Raw genomic sequence first — 24,369 nt, 5'->3', positions numbered from 1 at the left:
ACAGGGGCTTCCTTCCTCCCATAAAAAGGAGTTTAACCTGAACTTAAATATTGTTTCATTTCACTTTAGTTACACTGCATTTGTTGGTTCTAAAATTGATAAAAGTAATGCTGCTAGGTATTAAAGACACATTTTTAAAGGTTTCATGTTTGAAGGTAGAGTCTACCAATATAAAGTATCGGGAACTCTAAATGAAATACAGGCAATCACCCGCTTTCAGGACATTCACGAGCAAGGATAAAGTTGCAGCACAACCATTCCCGTTTACGCACGCTTGCAAGAACGGACAGGTGACATCGTGACTCCAGCGCGTCGGTTCGCCTTACGGGCGTTTCGTGGTGGAAACCCGACAATTGCAGCGCAGTACATGCATTTCTTAGTGAATAAAGGTAGTGCTTCACTGTAAGTACATTTTAATTTTATATACACGACCTGTGTTATGTTAATGTGGGGTATGGCTGTAATGCAAACACCACATGATAAAATCTGGACGTTGGGTGGAATAAATTAAATATAAATCAGACAAGTAGCCTACATCTGGTATTTAAAAGGCACAAGCATTCATTAAATGTGACCAATGCTAAAATAGAGCTTTTTTATTGTTGGAATTGCAAAAGTGCCTCAGTTTAAATAGTTTTCAAAATACTTCTGTACAACTTACAATATATTCAAAATAACTATGTACAAAATACTAACTTGAATAACATGTGCTTCTTCTCGGTTGAGTTTTAATTACTTAGTCAGGCCTACGTTTTGGATTACTGCAGCGGGTGTGGGCTCCTGGTCCTGTAAATTCCCTAGCGTTTCGGTCTAGAAGCAGTCTCTAAACGAGCCCTTAAGTTTTTTGGCAAACTTCTCATCATAGCCAGTGATGCATTGACGCAACGACAACAAAAAAAAAAAAAATACACGGTGGAATCCTGAGGATAACCGACACATACTGCCCAATGACAGACTTCAAAAACCTTCCATCGCCCCATGGCTGCCTGTCGCCTACTGAGAATGTCTAAAAACGGTCTTTCCTTCGATTTCAAGATAATGCAGCGCTCTTGGCTCTGGCACGCAAAGGGTTAAAGGCATGGTATTGCCAATTTGGCATAACTGTACGGTTGAGATTCTGTGTCTTGTAGCCTCAGATTGCTTCAGTCCCAAACGATACCAGCGTGAAGCGGAGGTGCGAGAACGTCCCTCCGTATCCGTAAGAATAGCTTAACAGCTACTTAAATGGTTCCCTTGGTTTGACCTTTTGTGATTTTCTTCCAAAAACCCTTCTAACTGCTCTATCAACATCCTTTTCTTAAACCTGCATGGAAGAAAAAACAAGTTACTGGCCAAGCCTCGAATACGATGTGAAGATTAAACATATGTAGATGGGTTCACGTATATACATATAGTGTATAGAATAATTACATTATATAGTATAATTACATTAATCTCTGCATTGTAACAAGAGAACATCCACATGTGTCCTGAATGTTAACACAAGAAAAAACAAAAACTATTTACTAAAGCAAATACTGACCAACACAACAGAGACCCCGCTAAGTCCATGTAAAGCTTTCCCCCCCCCCCCCCATTGAGAGCCGGATGGCCATTGAAATCAATAAGATTAGTGATTTTTTCAAGCACTTTTGCAACACAAACTGTTAGCCCATGGGTGACATTAGTTATCTAACGCAGCATCGAAGGGGTTAACGGGAGCAGAAATCAATAGGTTCGCTGTCATGGGTTACAACTTACAAAGGCCGTGCGAGTGAGCCTATTGGTCACCTGCAGGGTCTTCCTCTGGCATCAACCAATTGGTTGATGCCAGAGGAGGTCCCTGTAGGCGACCAATAGGCTCATTCGCACTGCCATGTAACCCGTGACGGCGAACCTGCAGATTTCCACTTCCGTGAACTGCCGCGATGCAGCGATGACAAGCTAAGTTAGAAGGGGGGAGAATGGTAGAAGTAGACGATCCTCGTGGCTGTGTGTCTTCGTCTACGTTTTACCGCCGTTGTCTTCTCTTCGGCGTGTCTTCGGAACGAACACGAAAACGCACTCTTCGTGTTCGTTTTCATGTTCGCCTGAAGACGAATGCACAAGTCTAATAGAAACCGGATAAAAAAAAAAAAAAGGGCTAGGCTTGTGAGTATGCGATGTGACAACCAAGTCCCTTCACTGCTGCCATCAACATCACAAACCCCGCTGCTCCCTTACACCGATCTCAAGAGATAGCATTGCAGAAATGCTGCTGGGCCCTTGGGGACTTTGGGCACTATGGCAACAGCCCCCTTGATGCCCCCATTAAACTGCTACAAAAATAAATTGCCAGACAGGCCTGCCAGTCTGATACAAGAAAAAGTAATTCTGTTCCTTGGAACACCACAGTAAATAATATATGTCCATATCCAGCCTTCTAAAACAAATGTGAATAAAATTGATACAACTCCTATGCATAAAGAAAACCCCCCATCGTTATGACCGCCACATACCTTGCTGCTTCTTTGATGACATTTTGCAAGAACAGAAGTTGTGTTTGTAAACTGCCCTGAACGTTTTTCAGCAATGAGAAAATAGTTTCATATTCTTAAAAGAGAGAGAAAAAAACCATACATATAAGGAAAACTTGCAAACAACGCAGAATCGTGAATCAGTTATCCTACACCTATACTTACTTCTCCCTGGTTTCCTAATCTCTTTCAGTATTTGTGCTTTCAGCTCTACGTTGACCTCTTCATAACTCCGGCACGTCTTAAGGCTTTTCACTTTGTTCGTAAATACGGACACATTATTCTCATACCCACTTTCTACATCATCACAATGCCTAGGGGTTCCAAGAAAGTCCTGATCACTGTCACTGAGCCCATAACCAGACTCTCCATCTTCCGCTGCCTCCATGCTGTTCACAGAAGCATTAGATAAGGCCTCCATCGGCTCCAGTTGATCATTCAATAACTCTGTAGAAAGTTGATCTTCAATGTGATTTTCTGTCGCGTCACTTGCCGGTACGTCATTGCTCAAACCAGAATCTACACACAAAAAGAAAACATTGAGGTCTACAGGAAGCCTAAGCAATGGATAGTTAAATCATTTGTCGAAATGTTTTAGATGGACACAGAATATATATGAAGGCTGGTCAACAGTGAGTGGTATGAGCAGCATTTGTGGAATACCTACTTTTATCTATTGGCACCGGCTTTGGCAGGTCTGCCAGCAGCTGTGAATTAGCTGGAGGACCTTTTCCCATTATGTGGTTGTTTATCACAGGCGGAGTGTGCGGCCGGCATCGTAATAACGGTGACATGCATCGCCTTCTCTTCGGGATCCCTTGCATTGAATCCCCTGGACGTTTGTGCTTATTCTGATGCCCTGACACAAACTCCTCTGCTTCATCAATCATCATTCCCTGGAAGCAAATTAGATTTTTACGATAACATCCCAATTTTAATACTTTTTGCGGTAAACTACTGATATTACACCCATACACATGTGTATTCTAAACAATGCCCCAGTCCGCATTAGGAGGACCAAAGATTCTCTTCAGACTGGAGATGCTTGTAAAAACATCTATACTTCAGTGCTGCACTTAAATGATCCATAAACACGATATCGTCAATAGCATGCTACCGCTCGCATTGATTACCTTTTTGTCCAATTTAAAGGGATTACCAAACGTGTGCAGTCTTCGTGGTTGATCTGGATCGATCTCTCGCAAAGGTGAAGGCATTGTTCTCAAGTATTCTTGGTAATTGCCCATTTGAACAATAGGGATGCTATGCAATAGATCTAAAGAAACAAGATTAAATTTCATCTGATGTAAAGACACTGAACCGTACCAGAGCACCAGTCCTTGCTTTACCTGAACCAACTTGCAGGGATTCAGACTTACAGAATGGTGTTTTATTAACTAATCCGAGTTTGCAAGAGTTGTGTTTCAGCTCCTACATTTCACTATTCAATAAGAAGGGCCAATCCCGGTGAGCTTCTTCTGCAAGAAGAACTTGGCTGGCCCTGTATAAATCACCAAGGATTCCTTTAATTTATACATTATGAAGGACCAGCTCAGCCCTTCTTGCTGGAGAAACCTGCCAGGTCCTTATAAATCAGACCTGGGCAAAGCACGGCCCGCGGGCCACATCCGGCCCGCTGAATAGCTCGGACCGGCCCGCAAAGTGTGTCCTGGTGACTCACCAATGAGTCCGGTGTCCCCCCCCGCCCCGGTCACTTACCTTAAACTCCTGTGTTGGAAGCGTTTGTCTCGGGTGCCGGCGCTTTACGCTGGGCGCCGGCATATGACGTCAGACGCCGGCGATCAGCAGTGAAGCGCCGGCACCCGAGACAAACGCCTCACGCTTCCAACACAGGAGTTTAAGGTAAGTGACCGGGGCGGGGGGGGGGGATCCTGAGAAGGGGGGGTTAGGGAGTTAGAGGGGAGATACTGAGAAGGGGGGGTTAGGGAGTTAGAGGGGAGATACTGAGAAGGGGGGTTAGGGAGGGAGGTCTTACTGTGTGTGTGTGTATCTTACTGTGTCTGTGTGTGTCTCACTGTGTCTGTGTGTGTCTTACTGTGTCTGTGTGTGTCTCACTGTGTCTGTGTGTGTCTTACTGTGTCTCACTGTGTCTGTGTGTGTCTTACTGTGTCTGTGTGTGTCTTACTGTGTCTGTGTGTGTCTCACTGTGTCTGTGTGTGTCTTACTGCGTGTGTCTTACTGTGTTCATAGCTTATTCAGTTATTGTAATAAATATTTTAGCCCATTTTTTAGCTCAAAATATTTTTTCCTTTTTTTTTCTCCTCTAAAATCTAGGTGCGTCTTATCAGCAGGTGCGTCTTATAGAGCGAAAAATACGGTATGCACTCCGAAGCCTTGTTCATTTTGTTCACTTCTGTGCTGTGCTAATAGTTATTCAGGCCTTACTTATTCAAGCACCTCTACCAATGACGTAGGCTTGAATAACTTTATTAAACAGCACATAAGTTAACAAAATGGACAAGGCTTCGGAGTTTGTAGTTTGTAGAGGTCTGGCCCTCTAAAACCATTCCAATTTCTCATGTGGCCCCATGGGAAAATTAATTGCCCACCCCTGTTATAAATGAACAGTGGAGTGAGGGAGATTTAATCATAACTCCCCCATCATCTATCCCTTTAGTGAATAAACCCCTATGACTCAATTATAGACAAGACCTCAGATTACATCTTGGAAGACTCATCCTTTTACTTTGCTTTTTCAATTTTATGATTTCTGATTATGGTCACTTCACAAAACATCCAAATATTAAAGTTTAGAGGGGAAAAAAAAGCTGCTTATATAAAAAAAAAAAGTCAGTCTTACATGACTGTTTTCTATTAATTGAATCTATCCTGATACACTTAACTATACTAACATTACATTGTCAACACCAGAACAATGTTTTGAAGACTTTATAACTTTTAATATATATATACATATATATATATATATTCTATTTTTCAGCATAAACCATCTGACTATAATGTTGCAAAGGTCCGAGGGACCATGGGGTATACATAGCATTAAATATCCTGGGAATGGGACATAAAAGCAAACACTGACAGTAAATAAGAACCACTCAACCTGTCTATTCTGCATTTTATTTTCATACTTTGAAAAACACTTTTATGCCTATCCAATGCATTTTTAAATTCCTTCACCATATTGGCTTCTACTATTTCTGCTTCAAGGCCGTTTTACTTTGTTATTGTAGAATAGTAAAAAATACACCTTGTGGACGGCGCATGCGAGTGTAAAATAGGAAAGGATCATTAAATATGGTATTGATCAGTGCTTATTGCTCCTGGACTTAGATAACAGCTGGTATTAAAATAATTTTACATATACATATATTTTTTTTATTTTTACACATACATACACACACACACACACACACTAACTGGCCACTTCATTAGGTAACCTGTTCAATTGCTTGTTAACACAAATAGCTAATCAGCCAATCACATGGCAGCAACTCAATGCATTTAGGCATGTAGACATGGTCAAGACAACTTGCTGAAGTTCAAACCGAGCATCAGATTGGGGAAGAAAGGGGATTTAAGTGACTGAACGTAGCATGGTTGTTACAATCAATGTATGCAGAATACCATCTCTGAACGCACAACACGTCGAACCTTGAAGCAGATGGGCTACAGCAGCAGAAGACCACACTGGGTGCCACTCCTGTCAGCGAAGAACAGGAAACTGAGGCTACAATTCGCACAGGATCACCAAAATTGGACAATAAAAGACTGGAAGAACGTTGCCTGGTCTGGTGAGTCTTGAATTCCAGCTGGGACATTCAGATGGCAGGGTTAGACAGACATAAAACAACCTGAAACATGGATCCATCTTGCCTTGCAACTGCGTGATGCCATCATGTCCATATGGACCAAAATCTCTGAGGAATGATTCCAGCACCTTGTAGAGAATATGCCACGAAGAATGAAGGCAGTTCTGAAGGCAAAACGGGGTTCAACCCGGTACCAGCAAGGTGTACCTAATAAAGTGGCCAGTGAGTGTACATATTTTACACACATTAACTGCCAACAAATCATTACCTTCATCCTGCCCTCTAAGGGACTTGCGTGACTTCATAAGATTTGCCCTCATTCTGGTCAAATGATCCAAGAGATTTCTCCTTGGGATGTCATAGGCATTTCTAAAAGTCTGTGGTTTCAAATCCTGGGAAGTAAAAAATACATTTAAAAAAATTAAAGTCTAATTGTTCAAGGCATGTGTAAAAAAATACTGTAAAGTAAGAATACTTTCAAAAATGTTATGAGTTTATAACTTATATATTTTATAATTTAACAAAATGCAAAGTGAGGGAGCAGAAGAAAAATCCAATTAAAATCAGCCTTCAAAACGGCATCAATTCTTCTAGGTACACTTGCACAATTTTTTTTTTATTTTTTTTTTTAAAGGAACTCAGCGAGTATATTGACCCAAACATCTTGGAGAGTTAGCCACTGGCGGTATGGCTTTTGGGCTGCAAGTCTTCCATGAAGACCACTTCTGACCAGACTTCTCCAGACAGTAGATAGGTGTACCAGAGTCCTACTGTTTTCTGTCAATACTGAGCTGAAGGCACTGCTGGACATCTTCAGAATGTGAAGGAAAGCAGGCGTATTTTTTCTTTCATCTGCTACACCAGGTTTCCTTGGCCGCCCACTGCCTCTACGGTCCTAAACATTGCCTGTTTCTTGGTGCTTCCTCCAAAGAGCTCTGGAAACATCTGGAAACCCCTGTCTGAAGAGACCTTGTGTCTTGTCGCTGTTCTCAGTCTTGCCATGGTGTATAACTTTTGACATTAAACTTCTTCAGAAACCTCACCTTGTTAGCGAGTATGGCTGTCCCCCACCCCGTTTTTTCCTACTACACAGCTGTTTATGTCTTAATGATTGTGTGTCAACTTACATATTACATTGATGATCATTAGCACCTGTTAGGTGTATGATTAAACAAGTACACCAAACTATATGCCTACAAAATCTCTGATGGTTGTGCAAGCGTACCTAGAATAATTGATGCAATTTTGAAGGCAAAGGGTGGCCACACCAAATTTAGATTTTTGTTCTGTTCACTCACTTTGTATTTTGTTAAATGATAAACTATTAAAATTATTTGTATTTTTTTATTTTTTTTAAGCACTCTTACTTTACAAGATTTCTCACACCTGCCTCAAACCTTTGAAAGCACAACATTAATACAACCAACACACACCTTATTCAAGAGAGCAACCTGGAACCCAGCAAACTCCTTCACAGACAGATCAAACTGGCGCTGCGGCACGTCTCCGGTGATTTCTTGTAGAAGCTGTTTGAAATCTTTCCTATTGGCCAGGGACAGGGCGTTCGAGCAACTTCTCACTTTGATGCCTGTTTCGGGGGGGCATTTTTTCCCTATTAAGCCTATTACTCTATCTGATTCGATTTTGGCCTAAAGGTTAAAAAAAAAAATAAAAAAAAACGTAAGCCAAGATTGCATCCTTCTACGATTAACAAGCAGAACAGATATGTCACAATAAAAGCCCAGGTTTCATCCAACACTGTACCTGCTGACTAAGTTTCTTGAGGTAGGAGACAACACTGTAACTTAAACCATACTCCATGTTTTCTGCGATAAGGTTTGGGGCACCCATCATCCGCAAGGCTTTCTTTAGAGGCTTAAACACAAGAAAATGGCTATTAAAATGTGATATACTGCAGAATGTCTACAAAATACGATCAGTGGGATCAGTCCTAGGATTTCCAGCAACTGCCCCCCCACACACACACATAGGTAATACCCAGGTGATATAATGTTTGATATAAAAGGGAAGATTCATTGACACTGATATTACATATGGCATTCACATTAAAACAGGATAATACATTGTCACTATAAAGAATAACACTGTAGCGGTACAGATCTACTTACCCCAAAGTAGTAAGGTGGCATCGTTTTCAAATAAGTTTCAAATGTTTGCCTCCATTTCAAAGAAGGTTTAGCCTTGTGCACTTTAAATAATTCATCTGGCAAACAATAAAAATATGAATCAATGCACTATATTATACTTCATATAAAATTACCCGATCTATATCAGCATTTCAAAATTTAACTCCATCCATACACGTGGACAGGTGATGCTCAGTTGCCATCGCTAAACACTGAAAGTTGAACAAGAGGAGTCCTGCCCCATAATGAGGTTCACAGGAGGAACGTGGTCTCCATGAGTCTTAATTTAGAACTAAAGCGGCAAGCAAAGTTAATGCACATTATGTATTTTCTGGTTGTGTATTACAGGTACCCATTTTTTTAAGTGTTCTGATATAATAGGGAAAATGTGAGAATTATAGATAATGTTCCAGCCAATTCACACCTCACTACTGTTATTGGTGCTAGATTGTCCGCAGTAGAAGACTGCTACTTACCTAATAATGGGAGGAGGACAGGATAGTTATAAGGCATCACAAACAGGTTCACACAGTTCAATGCTGTGCTGGCCTTCAAGTAGCCAAAAGGGTGGCCAAGTTCACTATACTTTGCACTGTTGGACACAAAGACCTTGAAATAAACAGAAAATATTTATTTATACGTATAAAATGATAAAACAAAGCGTTTGAAAAGAACTTGAGAACAAAAACATATATATTGTTAGATCAAAATATAGGTACTTTTATTAGAAATATACTCTTTCATGGAAATATAACTGCCGGCTCTGAACTTGTATGTAAAAACGTATTTAGCATTTGGATGATACCTGTGCCATTAAGATGCCGAACACTTGCCAAGTAAAGAAATTCTTCTGCGATCCTTGCCAAGAGGTTCTATTAGACAGTAGAATATAACCTCGTGGGAAAGACCATATGCCTAACTTACCGGCCAGCATGTGTGCGGGGATTTTCTCTCCAAGATGTACTGTGTCAGCGGCGAGGGCTCCAGCTCATATTTATCAAACGGCAGCTTATCAATAACCATGGGTTCAGAATTTGTGCATGAAAACTTCACAACAGGGTGAGAGGTGCGAGGTGGCTGCACATGGGAGAAGACGCAAAATTATTCACTTTCAGTATCCATCATATCTCTAGTGCGTCACAGAACACAAAGAGGAGGGCACGCAACGTGAATTAATTAAACCGGAATACTTACCAATGTTGGAGAATTCTGATCCGGCCAAAACGATTCAGGAATTGGCCAGTGACCTAGCGGGACTCCGGTTTTAGGGTTAGGTCGAACGTAAATCAGCTTACGACAGTTGTGCCAAGCCTGCGGTCCAACAGATTTGACCATGTCTGGAAGGCCGTCTGCTAAACCAAGAGAGTACAGAAAAACCCTACATTTTCAAGACCAAGCATTCAAAGTCTCTTACACATCTAGGTAAAGTATTCTTACTAAAGCATAGAAACTAATCGTTCATTCGCTACTTGGAACAAACAGCTACCGCTTATACAGGGAGAGAAGATTGTTTGCTCACCAAATCAGCAAGGGTCATAAGCATATGCCTCAGGCTGACCAGCTGTGAGGCTGCATCTAAAGAAAACAGTGGATCTCAAGAAGAGAATTTTCCAGGAAGAAAGAAAAAAAAAATTCTAACAGAATCTTAAGAAAAAATCCTTTACAAGGAAGTCAAACTTTATGTTATAATAAATATAAAATTGTCTTTAAGAATGCGCTGCACATGAAGGTCAAATTTCAAGAGAAATGCCCTGCTTTAAATCCTTATACATTATAAGAGAAGATCCTAGAGAGGGGAAATTTGTTCTAGAGGCCACTCACCAACCAAGTTTCACACTTTTTATATAAATCTTAACATTAGGGTACGAAAATCAGTTTGTAAAGCATAAAGACTGTTCAATCTCCATGGCGACTTGAAAAGTTGGCAAGGAGGCACCGCTGCAGCAAATCTGTACGCAGCTTCCGAGTCTAAAGATCATGTGTAACAGATCTCAATACAGCAGGCGCTTATTCTCAAGCTAAAGGGAAAAACGGGAACTTTCTAATCTAATCTTAAAGGGATAGTTTAATGTCCTTGACGGCCCAATTGAAGAAGAATACAATAGGCATTCAGTCCGTGGCAGGAAAGTGATCCCATAGAAAACAATGAGAGCACTTTGCTGCACATGCACACAAGGGTCTGAACAGATCCCTCCAGCATTCCCAGAGCCAGTGCTGGAGATGATTGGTTTTTGGCTAAACCAATCTCCTGCATGAAAAGAGCTGGGTGGCGAGTGGAAGGGGTTAATGTTATCGGGGGGGGGGGGGGGGGGGTGATTTTACAGAATCCTTTCATGCATATGTAAAGGGACCATAAAGCCATTATACGCATCAAACTGTAAAAAGTTTCAAATGAGTGAATACGAGAAGGCATGACAGTTTATCGATCCCAATCACCCATCTGTCTGAGATTTTTCTTTTTAGTAGCGATACAGAAAATGAAACACTACATGACTCAGACACGGTATTATACTATCTCTAAAGACATTGCTCTCCTAAACAGGACACGTTCACTTAACAAACATTCTACAAAGTATGGCTGTCAAGAAACAAGGGGATGCTCTGACAGTTCACCACAATATAACATTGATTACTTTGAATTTATGTACTGATCAAATTAACCCCGTGAATGAGGGGGCCCACGTAACAATGATTTCGACACACACGTTGTGTCCATATTACGCATAAGTGTCTTTGCTTTGCTAGCCAAGTAATACACAGACTCCTCTTGTAATTAATACATGTCTGAGAATAAACAAAGTGTTAAGGATAACGAGTATAAAAAAAAAAGTGAAACTTATGAGTTAAAAAAAACTGTCGTTACCATCTGGAAGTGGAGGATCTGGTCCGGACTTCTCAAAATTGATTACAACTCCACTTTGAACCTTTTGCACCAAAGATTCAAGACACTGGTTGAGCATCCTCTGGGAGCAGACACAGTATGAACGACCTGGGGAGCAAGACAAGCAGGAGGGACATAGAGCATCATCTCATCACTTTTTAATTCTAGTATTCAAGAGATCATGAAAAACAACCCTAAATAAAGGCTTTTTGATGCAGGGGTCTTACTACCTGAGACCACCAGCTCTGCCGCTCATTGTAGAGATGGAGATTTTTAATCTTAAGCGAGTCATGCTATCCGTTAAACATCCAGTAAAACGAAGACCACGCTTTTAAAAACTATTATTAATCTTGTTCTATGTGTCCTAACCTAAAATTGTACATTGTCAATCATTTCCCCAAGTGTAGCATTTATGATTAATATCAAATGCACAAGATGTACACCTGAATCAAGGGCATTACATAGGTGGCAGTGATCCCTGAAATGTTGTAATAATAAATCACACTTGGCAACAATATCATTCAATAATACAATAATAGTCACACACACACAAAAAAAAAAAAAAACTTGATTTTTTGACGTTGATGGCACTAGTAACCATTAGTCCCTCCAACTGAAACGCATTACTTTAGACAATAGGCATTGCTATATTGTTACACCACTGTGAAACATATCCATTATGCCACTTACTCGTAATCACAGCTTTCATTATTGTGGAATAACTTTCATATCGCTATGCATGATTAATTCATTAAAATTTTATTTTTGGTTAGACCCATTTCCTTCCGCCATTCAAAGTGCAGCCCAGAAGTAGAATAACGGAGGTGGCGCCCATCTTGACGGATCTCTGCTCGGACCTCACCTAGTATTGTGTACAGCTCTGGAGACGCCATCTTTTACTCTACTAAAATGGTAAATGATTTGCAGGATGGAAAATATCAGGAAAGGCCATAGCGATCTCAATATGTTTAGCTTCGGGGAGAAAAGAGGGATTTAATGAAGTAAACGAGTTTACTACACGCTTATTTCAAATGAAGAGAAATGTTAGGACGAGAGGTCATAGTCTAAAACTAGAAGGTTACAAAGAAGTGTTCCTTTATGGAAGGGTAGTCAATAAATGGAACAGCCTCCTATCAGAAGGAATTTAAACAGGTATGGTGATAAGCATTTCGCTACACTAACGAAAAGACCATGGACCAATTAAGGTTTAAATCTTAATAATGGACAGGAATAATGAGAAGACTAGATGCGCCAAATGGTTCTTATCTGCCATGAAGTTCTATGTTGTTTTAGCTGCTATAGAGAATAGCCAAATGAATCAGACTTTACTCACCCCCCGTTACATCACACATTGGAGTGATGCACGATTCATCCAACGACACGGCCATTGCCTGCTCCGGCTCTACAGAGGTTGCTCCAGGCAGACGAAGGACCAACGCAAAGAGTCTCTGGTCCCAACGAAATGGCTCCTTGGTCAGCTCACTCCCGGGCAATGGAGAGTTTAGTGGTAAATGGAGCTGAGGGAGTGCATTTAACACACATATTACGAGACACAATCAATCCACACCCACAGCAGCAACGCAGAACATTGACCATTATAAAATACTGAAACGGATACCCGTTCCTTCTCTACAGGCACTTTGGAAATTCTTATTTTTTTTCCAGATAACCATAAGTAACAAATCCATTATCAGCCTAATGTATTTATATATCAATTACACTGCTATTGTGATCCATACAGGAGGAAATTGGGGTCAGCTACAGAGTAGGCATGGGTGAATACCAGTTAAATGTAAGATACTCAGAGTAGGGTATACTATAAAAAAGTGAAAACTCAAAAAGTCGGGGGTCACATCGAAAAAAATTCACATGGGTTTTAATAACTTTTTTCTTTAAGTTCTTCCTTAAAATGCTCCAAAGAGCTACACCTAATCTAAACGTGGTGGCAAGATAAAAGCACCAGGGTACAAATTACTAATATATGAATATACTACTATGCAAATGCTACGGCTCTAGGTTAAAGGGTTTAGAAACAGAACCCGCTACGATTGTAGAAACAGCTCTTACTTCGTCCTGGACTCCACTGCTCGTTGTCAGTTTGCTTCCATCAGTTATTACAATAATTATAGCCGGTTCCAAGAAGAAAGGGTTTCTTCCCTGCGGATGAAACAAAATTGAAATACTTAGTGGTTTGGTAAGATGTGTTGGTATTCTATCTTTCCAACGTAATGCCTGTGAGGGTCCAACTATAATGCTTCATTAACCAGAACACAACATGAGTGCTCTACTGCCCAAGCCAATAAAGGAACAGCTTACTGGCCCATGGAGCCTCACAAATAAAGAATTTGTATTAAAACACTTTGTAAGTCCTGCCTCAAAAGGATTTAAGCCACCTGTACGCGATGCAGGAGGCCTCGGCACAGTCTACGTGCTACACACCTTTTGGGTTCTTCATATACACAATGAAAACATTGGTTACATTTTGCTACTTTATGCATAATGTATCAATCTGTTAACATGTGATGTCATAGCGTGGCTATAGTCCTGTGGATACAAGATACATAACTGGTCATTTTAAAATTATTCATGCTGATCAGGGTAAGACTGATCGCCTTGGTAAACAAACCTTTCATCACTGGGCACATTTGCCATCCTTAATTACACTTAAACATTTGGAGAACACACTTTGGATAATGCCAGCAATGAGCGAGCACCATGAACGCAACGGATGCCTATCCTGTGCTCCTCTCTTGGGATGTGTTCACGTTTGGGTCAATATCATGTAAAACAGTAACTTCTGGCAATATTTCCACCATGACACGGTGGAGCCAGAGTCAACATACAGCACGATGCGCCAAATGATATGACGCGTGGACTAAAGTTCCCTAAAGTATGATTTATCTACTTAAAGGGCAATGGTAACCTTCAGTTCTTGGCATAAGTAAACCTATTCAATCTACTTCTAGCGTGTGCTCTTGGTTTTTGTAGCTGTGTAACCGTTTTAGTCAGGGCTTGACAAATTTGTTGTGAATCTAGGCGCCAGCTAAAAAAGTTAGGAGCCAGGAATTTTTTTTACACTAACAGTTGGTTAGGAGTGATCTGATCATCATCAGCCCACTTACTAAACTCACAGCATTTGACCTGGAAGCACCCCGGACTTTTAGGTCAGTGATGGTTTTTTTATATATTATATATATATATATTTATTTATTTATTTTTTTAACGCTTTCAATGCTGATGTTCCATTGGAGCACAGCATTGACTGATATTTAGTCCCCACAAATATGTTAACCCCTGCAATGCCACAAATGCGTTATAGACAATTGTGGAATTGATGGGGTTAACGCTGCACTGTCGCTCTCATGGAGCGATCAGGCAGCAGGGGGGTGTTGGGGCTGGTCTCCACACTCATGTGGAGACCAAAGAACCCTCTCCCCCTGTCCCTGAAGCTGCCTCTGGCAGCTGGAACACAATTGCTGGGGTTAACGCTGCCCTGTCGCTCTCATGGAGCGATCAGGCAGCAGGGGGATGTTGTGTCAGGTCCCCACACTTGTGTGGGGGCCCAATCAACACTGAACCCCCTTTCCTGAAGCTGCCTGTGACAGCTGAAAACGCTATTGCAGGTTTTCCTGCAATCGCGGTTTCAGCCTACAGGATCACTCCGTGGGAGGCTCGGGGGCGGGCTCTGAGTGGCTGTGCTGTCTGCCCAGACTCCTGGGCAGACAGCAGCAGCAGCGCCCCCCATGGTGACGCGGGGGCATTTTTTTTGGATGTAAGAGGCTGACAAACTCCTAGGCGCCAGGACAAAATTCTGAGTCGCCATGGCGACCTGGCGCCTGGGATTTGTCGAGCCCTGGTTTTAGTGATATTTGACTTTGTTTCTAAAGTTGTTGTGGCAACACTTATTAGTTTATTAATTAGTTTACAAGCAATACACCAAAGGACTGAAGTTAACAGCAGAATCGTATTTAGTTCTCTTAAGGGGGCAGCTCTGCCCAAGCACAACCCGTACAGCACGGTACAAAAGAACTAGTCAAGCGTTATGAAGCTTCCCTAATATTGGTTTAAATGTATGTGCCCATAATGAAATCAGCAAAGCATTGCTTCACCGACCCCTGCTGAATTAGTTATGTTTTACTGAAAGGGTGGTAGAGGCTGATAGAGTAAGGGAATCCGGCAGCATCATTGGGTCTTTTGTGTATGAATGATTATAATATAATATAATATAATATATAACATTCTTTTGTGTATGAATGATTATAATATAATATAACATATATATATATCTCAGGATGAATTCTCTCAGTCTTAGGAGGTCCCGTTTTACAGTCTCCTGTTCACCGAGTAAGTAGTTCCACAAAGCGTTGAGGAAAGGTTCTGGTTCTCCAGCACTTCTCTATAATCAAAAATATTTTATCTCCTTCATTTTCTTTGTTTTATCCCTAGAAACATCCACCCTGGTTCCCAGATCCATTAGATTCAGTGTCAGCTACCCAGATACACAAAGCGAGGCAGATGTGCTGCGATGGGGGTAATTTCCCTGAATACGCCAACAATTGGGGAGATACATGACACAGTCTTTACGTAATCGTGATAATTGGATGAAGGAGGCTGATATGAACGGATTAACCCAACTATGGGTGTTCATATATATTAGTCCACGAAAACATTTCTTAGACCTGCTTGAGTTTACTAATCACTCAAATAAATGCTAAATTAATTGCTCTATTGCACGTACCACTGTGTGGAATTCACAAATCAAAATCATTGTAAGTTGAATTACCTCGATCGTACAAAATGTAAAGAATCAAAACATCTGCAGAGCGTTTGACTCCAAGACAACCAAAAAGGAATGAAAATTAGAAAAAAAAATCCTTTGTCTGCAAAAAACGCGAAGAGCCTTCTTTGGAATATGGAAAAGGACACAAGGTTACGATCAAGTAGCAACAACTAGCAACCTACACACCACGCGAATGCAGCTAACAAAATGTTTGCCAATTAGTAATGCACATTAATAGATCCAGTACCGGTCAACAGGAAGGATTAGAGAACACCAGCGTGCAAAATAACTATACCTGCTCCATCACAATGACAAGGGCTACAATAAAACACTAATGTCGCAAGTGTCTCCTTTTATTTGGACATATTTACTAAATGGTTCATCACAGAGGACAAACAGAGAACTTTGTTTATCTATTTTTTTTAGACCTACTAAAATAAACAGAGGAATGGGACGTATGAAGAACCATGATTTTAAAAAATTGGGAACACAATCTAACAGACACAAGATCAAAACATGGAGGCAGGTAGGAATATTTTTACCCAAGTATCCCCAACCACTGCCTGGCTGTAAACCCTTTAATCTTATTTGGCCCTTGGCTAAGTGTTAGGCCTGGATTAGCCTCAGCTCTCACACTGCCACGGGCTGCCACCGATACCAGCTTGCATGAAGCCAACATCCCCTTCTTTAGTCTTTCCTTCAAGTTATAAGAGGAAATTATTCACTCTTTTACTATATTGTTCAACATTGTTGCAGATCATTGTCATAAGTAACATACCTTAAACTCTTGCTTTCTCCCCAATAACGATGTTGGTGACGGACACAATAGATTGCTCTACTAGGAATGGTTTTCTAAGAATACTACGGCCACCGGCGTCCTATTTATTCTACTATGCAATGAATATATATATTCATTCTTTCAGGGATCTGTACTATATTTCCTAATATTTAGACAGCTTGACTTGTGACCTAATTCATTAGGTTAATGGTTTATCAATTAGATTCCTGAATTATGTTTAAAGGAATACATTCCCTCTCCAATTTCCTTTTCGTTTATTGCCTGCAGGGATTTTAATTTAGCATTTACAAAATTAATCCCATTGATTGTAAATTAAAATGACTGCACGTGTTTTCCGGTTCACTTATAAATGAAAGTACCAAGTGTACTGTAGAGAAAGGTTTCTTAATTTCTCTTTTCTCAGTACCTGATTGTCGGCAAGAAGGCAGACAGAACGTCAAAACCTGAAATTATGGACATACTCCCCTTTACTACATGTTCTCAACATGTTCTTACAGTTAAAGGAGCTATGTTGCTATGTTGAATGAATTTATTTGCTTCGTAATCTCTATTCAATATTAATTATACAACATCTTGGTGTATTATGGATTTATAATATTTTTTTCTAACTCATTATGATCAACTTTTAAAAATCCAAGTAAATTTATATAGTTAGTAGGATTGCATATGAATTACTTTTGCCATTTTTTTTTATATATTTTTTTTTGTGCTCACTAAGGGTTAATCACGCAGTAATCTGAATGTTGATAGCATACATGGAAGGAAGGTGGATACCCGACTTCCACCAGGTGTAAGGGCTATTATAAATGGGGGTGTATTTTTTTTATTTTTATTTTTTTTATTTCGTTTGTCTATGATTAGGGCTGCTAAGGTGAAACTCATGAGGCTATATACTCCTCATGACACGATCATAAAGCTTACACTTTATCTGGATGACACAAACTATTTTGTGATTTATTAGTTCTCTATGAGGTGCGTAAGTAACGGCTTACACTCAAAGGAGAACTTAACAGGAGATTAAAAACATATTGGGGAATATATATATATATATATATATACACACACACACACATACACACACACACACACTTCTAATTTCTTAACTACTGTTAAAAAAAAATAATTATATATATCTATATTTATTTTTTATTTTATTTTTTAACAGTAGTTAAGAAATTAGAAATGTAGTGAGTAAAAGAAGGAATAAAGAAAGAATTCTTTAAAATAGGTATGCATATGCTGGTAACAGTTGACCCAACGTGTTAGGCCAAGAATTAGGGCCTCAGAAAAACAATGTTTCAATCTTATTGAGGGAATAATCTTCACCCCTGTGCTTTCACCCACCAAGTAGGTCATTGGCAACTTCAGACTTTGTACACAAAAGCACCTGAAATGAGATATTACACATTTGTATTACCCATATCTCTGATGAAGCTCAAAGGCAAAACACGTTGGGTCAACTGTTACCAGCATATGCATACCTGTATATAAATTATTTATTGTGGTTTATATTTATGCTATTATCTATTTTTAAAATAAATTACAATCGTCTAACTAAAACTACAAGAGCATTTCTATCAAAGTAGTTAAAATATATATATAGGAAAGTGACCTGTTTAGTTTTAGAATAAAAGAAAATTGGAAAAAAAAATAAAAAATAGAAGTTGGGTTATTAGGGCCATCCGGATGGAAAATAAATCCCCTTCCCTTGCACTACCATGCTGGATTAGTAACATTTAGGTTACTTCTATAAACCTGCAGATGGGGTACTTAAAACATTAAAAAAAAAAAAAAAAAAAAAAAGAGGGTTATATGTAAAATCTGTTATTGATGAGAAGATAAACACCCAAGGTTTTTTTCATCCTTAAGTGGCTGTTTTATTTTACATTTATAATTTAGGAGATTTTCGGCATTCCTTCCTGAATCATAGAGAACCGCGGGTCTCGCTTTAGAACGTTCTTCCCCTATCACTGACAGAATATAACCTTTGATATTCCCTACAGATCAACTTCCACCCTTCAGAAGACATGGTGACATTATGATGCCTCTGTATGGTGTCTTCTGTCACAGCTTGGTTCAGCCTACAAGGACAGGTAAACCGCCAGCTTTCCATAATGTGGACTCACTGAACAAACAGCGGCAGCTACTACCATGAAACGCTAATAGACATAAGAGAACAGACAATTCAGTTCCAAACGGAAAAGAATAGACATATTACATTCCCTGGGTTATACAGGTAGTAAAGTGGATTTTCAATAGGAGGATACATGAAATAAAACAGCTGCGTCTGAGCAACAGTCAAATGGGGGTTCCTAACCACTGTGATGTCTGCTTGGGGGGGAATACTTTGTTATTCTTCTTGTTTTGCTTTTACTTTGCTATGTTGAAAGAATAGTTACTGAGACATCCTGCAGATTGGATAATTCCATAAACTGCTTATTTTACTAATTTTTACACTTACACTTATTATGTTCTGTTCCATAAGCCTGGCTATGTTGGTGTCTGTACAAGCATTTAATGGCACACTGGTCAAAAGGGTGTACTCTAAAAGCACTTAAAATAAAGGAGCCGGGGGGGTTGCACCCTTGGTGACCGAGGCAGATTTAACACTTTTGAGGTGTTTGTGTTAAGCCGTAATTTTCTTTTCTCATTTAGTGTCTCCACACAAATATATTATATTGTTTGGCTATTTTTTTATTTTTTTTTTTAGGACAAGAAGAGCTTTCTTTAGATGCCCTTATTTTGATCATATCATCTAATTGACTATAAAAGAAAAAATGGTGAAAAATGTAAAACCTTTTTCCGACTTATCTACAAAAGCTAATGTTAGATTCAAATACTTGTCCTGAGTTTAGAAATACTGAATGTATAAAAGAGTTTTGTTTTTTTTGCACATGGACTTACTGAATAGGCTTAAACACCCAAATAGGTTATAGGGCAATAAGTACAAGTAGAGTTTTGTTATTTCAAAAAGGTTTCCCTCAAATCTGGTCATCTGGTGCCAATGTCCTATTTGGGACATCTTTGAAGCTGGCCAATTCAATTTACCCCCATCAAACCATATATATTTGAAAACTAGAGAGCCCAGCGTAGTTCAAGTGGTGGTACTTTAACACTTTCCATGCACTAATTCCTTGCCAATGAACATGCTAAGGATGATTGCATGTTGCTGATGCAGGAACACCCTCGGAGCGCCAGAAGCAATCATTGATTGTTTCTGAAGCTTTTGCCAGGAGAAGACAATCACACACCAGCCCTACATATATGTTGGTGTTGGCTGAATGCCTCAATATCAAGGCATTGTAACACCACCACCTAAACAATAAAAGCCTTTGTTGACTGCTTTCTAAGCTCATTTAACCACATGATGTGCCAAGCACATAATTGGTCTTTAAGGGGTTAAGTAGAGTGTCACCTGGGGTAACCCGCTTGGACGAAGGGTAGCCACAAGCAGTTTTTATCTAAAAATCAAATGAGGCGCTAATTTAACCCCTATGAGTTAGACTCCCTGGTCACGATAGAGACCTCTTGACATCTCACTACTAAGTCACCTCCCCGTAGGTATGTTGGGCACGTCACTGATTTGCAGTGTGTTTTAATTCCAACAACCCAATACTAACAGGCTACTTGACTTAGCTTCTTCCATGACGGTCATAGACAGACTTGGGATGACTTGGCGGCCAGTGGCACACTGCAGCACTTGATCTGTTGCCCAGCAGTCAAGCGGGCTATTTGCCCGATGTGCCAGACCAGGCCTGATGACACTTGCCATCCTGAATTTAAAGTGAACCGGCAGTAAAATATGTAAACGCAAAGTTACTATAATTAGGTTTTTTTCTACTATAACCACTCAACACAATAAGGTTAGCAAGTGACATACATGCCCGTCACTGCTCGGATTCATCATGTATAAGTCTACACTTGGTGTCATAAGATAAGTCATATTTATTTTATTTAACCGTGCTTAATATGTTGCCCATTTTAGGGCATGCTAGCATGTTCGAGACAAGGCACGTGTATTTAACTCATTCACACATTACGGAAGGTTGGTGTTTTTGCAGATACAGGATCCGAATACAGACAGTTCAAGCAGCCCTTTTCACCTTGAGACCGTAAAGCAAAATAGATATACCGTATTTGCTCGATTATAAGACGAGGTTTTTTCTGAAAAATACCCCTCGTCTTATAATCGAGGTCGTCTTCTTATCAGACCTCCGCTGGGGCCAGGCTGCTTACCGGTGCTTTGGTCGCGAGCAGCTTCTCTTCTATCAGCGGCAGGAGAACAGGAAGCTAGAAGAGTGTCACATAACTCTACCTCCCCCTCCTTCCTCTGGGGGCGGGGCCAGAGAAGTTGCTCGCACAGCCGGGCCCCTGCAGAAGTCTCCGAGTGGGAGATCTGCAGTTCAGGTAAGGGGGTGGGGGGGAGGGTTTTTGAGCAAGTATGTGTGATTAATGGAATGAATGAGTATTTAAATGTTTGTGAATGAGTGTGTGTGTGATAGCATGGATGTGTAAGGGGGGTGGTGGTGGTAGCATGGCATAGGGAGGCTGTAATCCCACTACTATCATCCCCAGGTTCCAGCATGTACTGGCTACCTTGGCTTGATAGGAGTGTGATTGCTGTTAGCAGTTATATATATATATATATATATATATATCTCCAGAAATGCATTTTAACCCCCTATATGCCACTCTGCCCCATGATATGCCTTTTAACCCCCTATATGCCAGTCTGGCATATAGGGGGTTAAAAGGCACATCATGGGACAGACTGGCAAATAGGGGGTATAAGGCATTTCTGGGGGCAGATGTGCATAACTGGGGGGGCAGGTTGGCAAATAAAAGGAAATAAAAAATATATATTTTTCTCAATCATAGCTTTAATTAAATAGGAAAAAAATGTTTACATGAATAAATATTTACTAGTAAAACTTTTTTTCCTATAGGGTAGTCTTATATTCAGGCTTTTTGTTTTTTCCTAAATTAATATTTAGATTTTGGGGGGTCGTCTTATAATCAGGGTCGTCTTATAATCGAGCAAATACAGTATATTGTGTAAGTGTAATATGTTTATGTTCAACACCGTACAACCTACCTGCCCATAGTTGTCTATGCCGGTTACTAATCTATTTAAATTTAACAAATCAAAGGCTGTCCTTAGGGATTGACCGAGGGTGGTGAGTCCTACTGCCTGAAGATGTTTCAGCTCATTCATAAAGGTTGCGTGATTTTCTTTCCATCCAGCCTGCAAAGTATAAAGATAAGAGCATGTGTCATTCGGATCTCTACACGTGGACATCATGTTACTAAAGGCCCATAAGATAACAGATATATCGCGTAAGGTGATGATAAATTCCAATGTCACTCGGTTACAGAAACACAGCCGTAACAAAGCTTTATTTACACCGAAAGAAATGGTGATGCTAAACCTTGATTACCAGTTCTTTAAAACCTAATTTAGCCCTAATAAGGTAAAGTGGGGATTAACCCCCCCAAAGAAAAAAAAAAAAAAAGTATAGAACATTTTATGGGATGTCACTAAAACTTTGGTTATTTTCAATAATGTAGCAAAAAAATGTACAGCTCTGCATAATATGATGGCGCTATATAAATCTATAAATAATAATGTAACTTCTAAGTAAGAAATGCATATTTGGGAATATTGGCAGTACTTTGGTATAAAAACCATTAAAGCATTCAAATATGATCCATAACCTGTACCTGGCTAAATAAAACTAAAATGCATACATTTAAAGAACACTAAAAGTTACGATTTAAAAAAAAAAAATACATATATATTAACCTCTTAACGACAAAGCCGTACATGTACAGGCTTGCAGTGCAATGTAATAACGACAAAGCCCGTACATGTACGGGCTGCTGTTAAACAGCTGCATCGCCGCATATTGCATCCCATATTAGGGTGGTTTTTGGCAGTGACATGTACCAGGAGCGGTAAATATATACAACGTGTGTGGAAAAAAATACAAAATGTCTTTTACTACCATAAAGTTTGACAAACGCTGATGGTAGAATTAGTGCATGGAAATGTTTAAAATACCAGCATTTCAAATACCTTGGGATGTCTAGTTTTTAAAAATATATTGTTTGATGAGGTAAATTGCATTGGCCGGCTTCAAAGATACCCGAAATAGCACATGGGGCAGAATGACCAGATTTCGGGAAAAATGGTTTCGAAATAGCAAAACGCTACTTGTACTTATTGCCCCATAACGTGCAGAAAAAAAGCAAAAAAACATAAAAACATTGGGTATTTCTAAACTCAGGACAAATAGTAGAATCTATTTAGCAGGTTTTTTTCATTAGTTTTTACAGATTAAAAGATTTTTTTTTTTTAAAAAGTGAGAAAAAGTAATTTAACAAAAAAATTTTTTGGGAAGTAAATTAGATATGATAAAAATAATGACGAAAATTAAAGAATAATAAAGAAGAAAAATACAGCTAAACAGCAACACTGAAAAATGTTAAAAAAGCCATTGTCCCACAATATACTACGAGTCATTAAGGGGTTTAAAAAAAATAAAAATTGGGTGAGGTTAAGAAGTGTCCGTGAGAGTAATGCCTGCAATAATATCTGAAGGTGTCACCGGGGGAGTCAAAGTGTCACACTAGTGCAGCCCTCATACTCCAGGGCCCGTGTACCGCGCCGTGTATACTCCCCACGGGGATGTCACTTTTAACTTGAATCCACATCTCCCACAGTTCATTGCTGCTGATCTGGGTTAGGAGGGGGGAGCGGGGAAGTCGGCCATGTTTCTGTCAGCTCCTTGTTGTGTGTAGCCATGAGAGGGGCTGCGTGCCGGAGCTGGCACAGTCGCGGTACGGCAGCCACTCTCAGCCATCGCGATAACCGTACAGGGGGCGGGTGGCAGCAGCAGTTTGGGGGTTTGTTTGTTTTTTTACCTTGATCCCATAAGGAGGCTCCTCCAGTGTGACCAGCATGTACCTGTCTCCTCTGCTGGCAGGATCCCGGGATCTGAGCTGGGGAAACAGAGAGGGGTAGACTGGGATCAGCACACACACAGACACAAGCAGGCAGTGCACACATCCTCGGGGTGCAGGTGGGAGTCCCGCACATGCAACGGGTGCTCAGCCACTTACACCCCAGCGGGTGAGGGAGGGGGCACTGGCTGGGTACTATACCTTCATGAAAGTCTCTACAGCGCCTTTAGCTATATCCAGGTAGGTAGTGCCCAGGTGGGTGCGCTGATTCATTGACGCGGACGTATCTAGCAGGAAAAGTAAAATGGGCATAGTGCTGCTGCTTGGCGCAGGCAATGAGCTGCTGCACGTTAAGTAGGAATCTGCTTAGAGATGTGTTGATTTATATGAAGAGTTACAACGTTTTATCTGTTTTGACCCTATCCGTCCCCTCTACGTTGAATATACTGTTTCTGGGTTAAAAGGGGACGCTGGACTGACTATACCGGGTTGTTCATATCCCCCGTGGATGTG

The 24,369-nt window shown here is 40.2% G+C and overlaps 1 protein-coding gene across 1 annotated transcript; it reads right to left on the bottom strand.

The window, feature by feature from the left end:
• Window positions 1–1,209: 1,209 nt before the first annotated feature.
• On the bottom strand, window positions 1,210–24,168 carry LOC149286498 (integrator complex subunit 6-A-like). The gene is made up of 18 exons (XM_089493980.1): window positions 24,058–24,168; window positions 23,818–23,895; window positions 21,989–22,138; window positions 13,382–13,471; window positions 12,648–12,831; window positions 11,297–11,422; window positions 9,628–9,782; window positions 9,358–9,510; window positions 8,910–9,042; window positions 8,416–8,510; window positions 8,051–8,161; window positions 7,720–7,935; window positions 6,555–6,678; window positions 3,629–3,771; window positions 3,163–3,391; window positions 2,661–3,014; window positions 2,478–2,571; window positions 1,210–1,303 (listed from the first exon to the last, which is right to left on the bottom strand). Exons 1-18 carry the CDS (start codon window positions 24,166–24,168, stop codon window positions 1,210–1,212), a joined length of 2,640 nt encoding a protein of 879 aa, XP_089350106.1.
• Between the last annotated feature and the right edge of the window lie 201 nt (window positions 24,169–24,369).

This window comes from Sceloporus occidentalis, unplaced genomic scaffold, assembly GCF_023333645.1.
Source record: "Sceloporus occidentalis isolate IW3139 unplaced genomic scaffold, rSceOcc1.0.p SCAF_68, whole genome shotgun sequence".
Classification (NCBI taxonomy): Eukaryota; Metazoa; Chordata; class Lepidosauria; order Squamata; family Phrynosomatidae; genus Sceloporus; species Sceloporus occidentalis.
The sequence above is the reverse complement of the archived record's forward strand: the minus strand, read 5'-3'. Positions and strand labels throughout refer to the sequence as shown.

What these genes read in the sequence shown, in the direction of transcription:
- LOC149286498 (XM_089493980.1), bottom strand. Translation starts at nt 24,168, where the DNA reads ATGCCCATTTTACTTTTCCTGCTAGATACGTCCGCGTCAATGAATCAG. An exon ending in CCCCGCACACATGCTGGCCG is followed by an intron (nt 9,043 to 9,357) that starts GTAAGTTAGGCA and finishes GTTTATTTCAAG; the next exon opens with GTCTTTGTGTCCAACAGTGC. An exon ending in CCTTAGAGGGCAGGATGAAG is followed by an intron (nt 3,772 to 6,554) that starts GTAATGATTTGT and finishes TTGTTTCTTTAG; the next exon opens with ATCTATTGCATAGCATCCCT.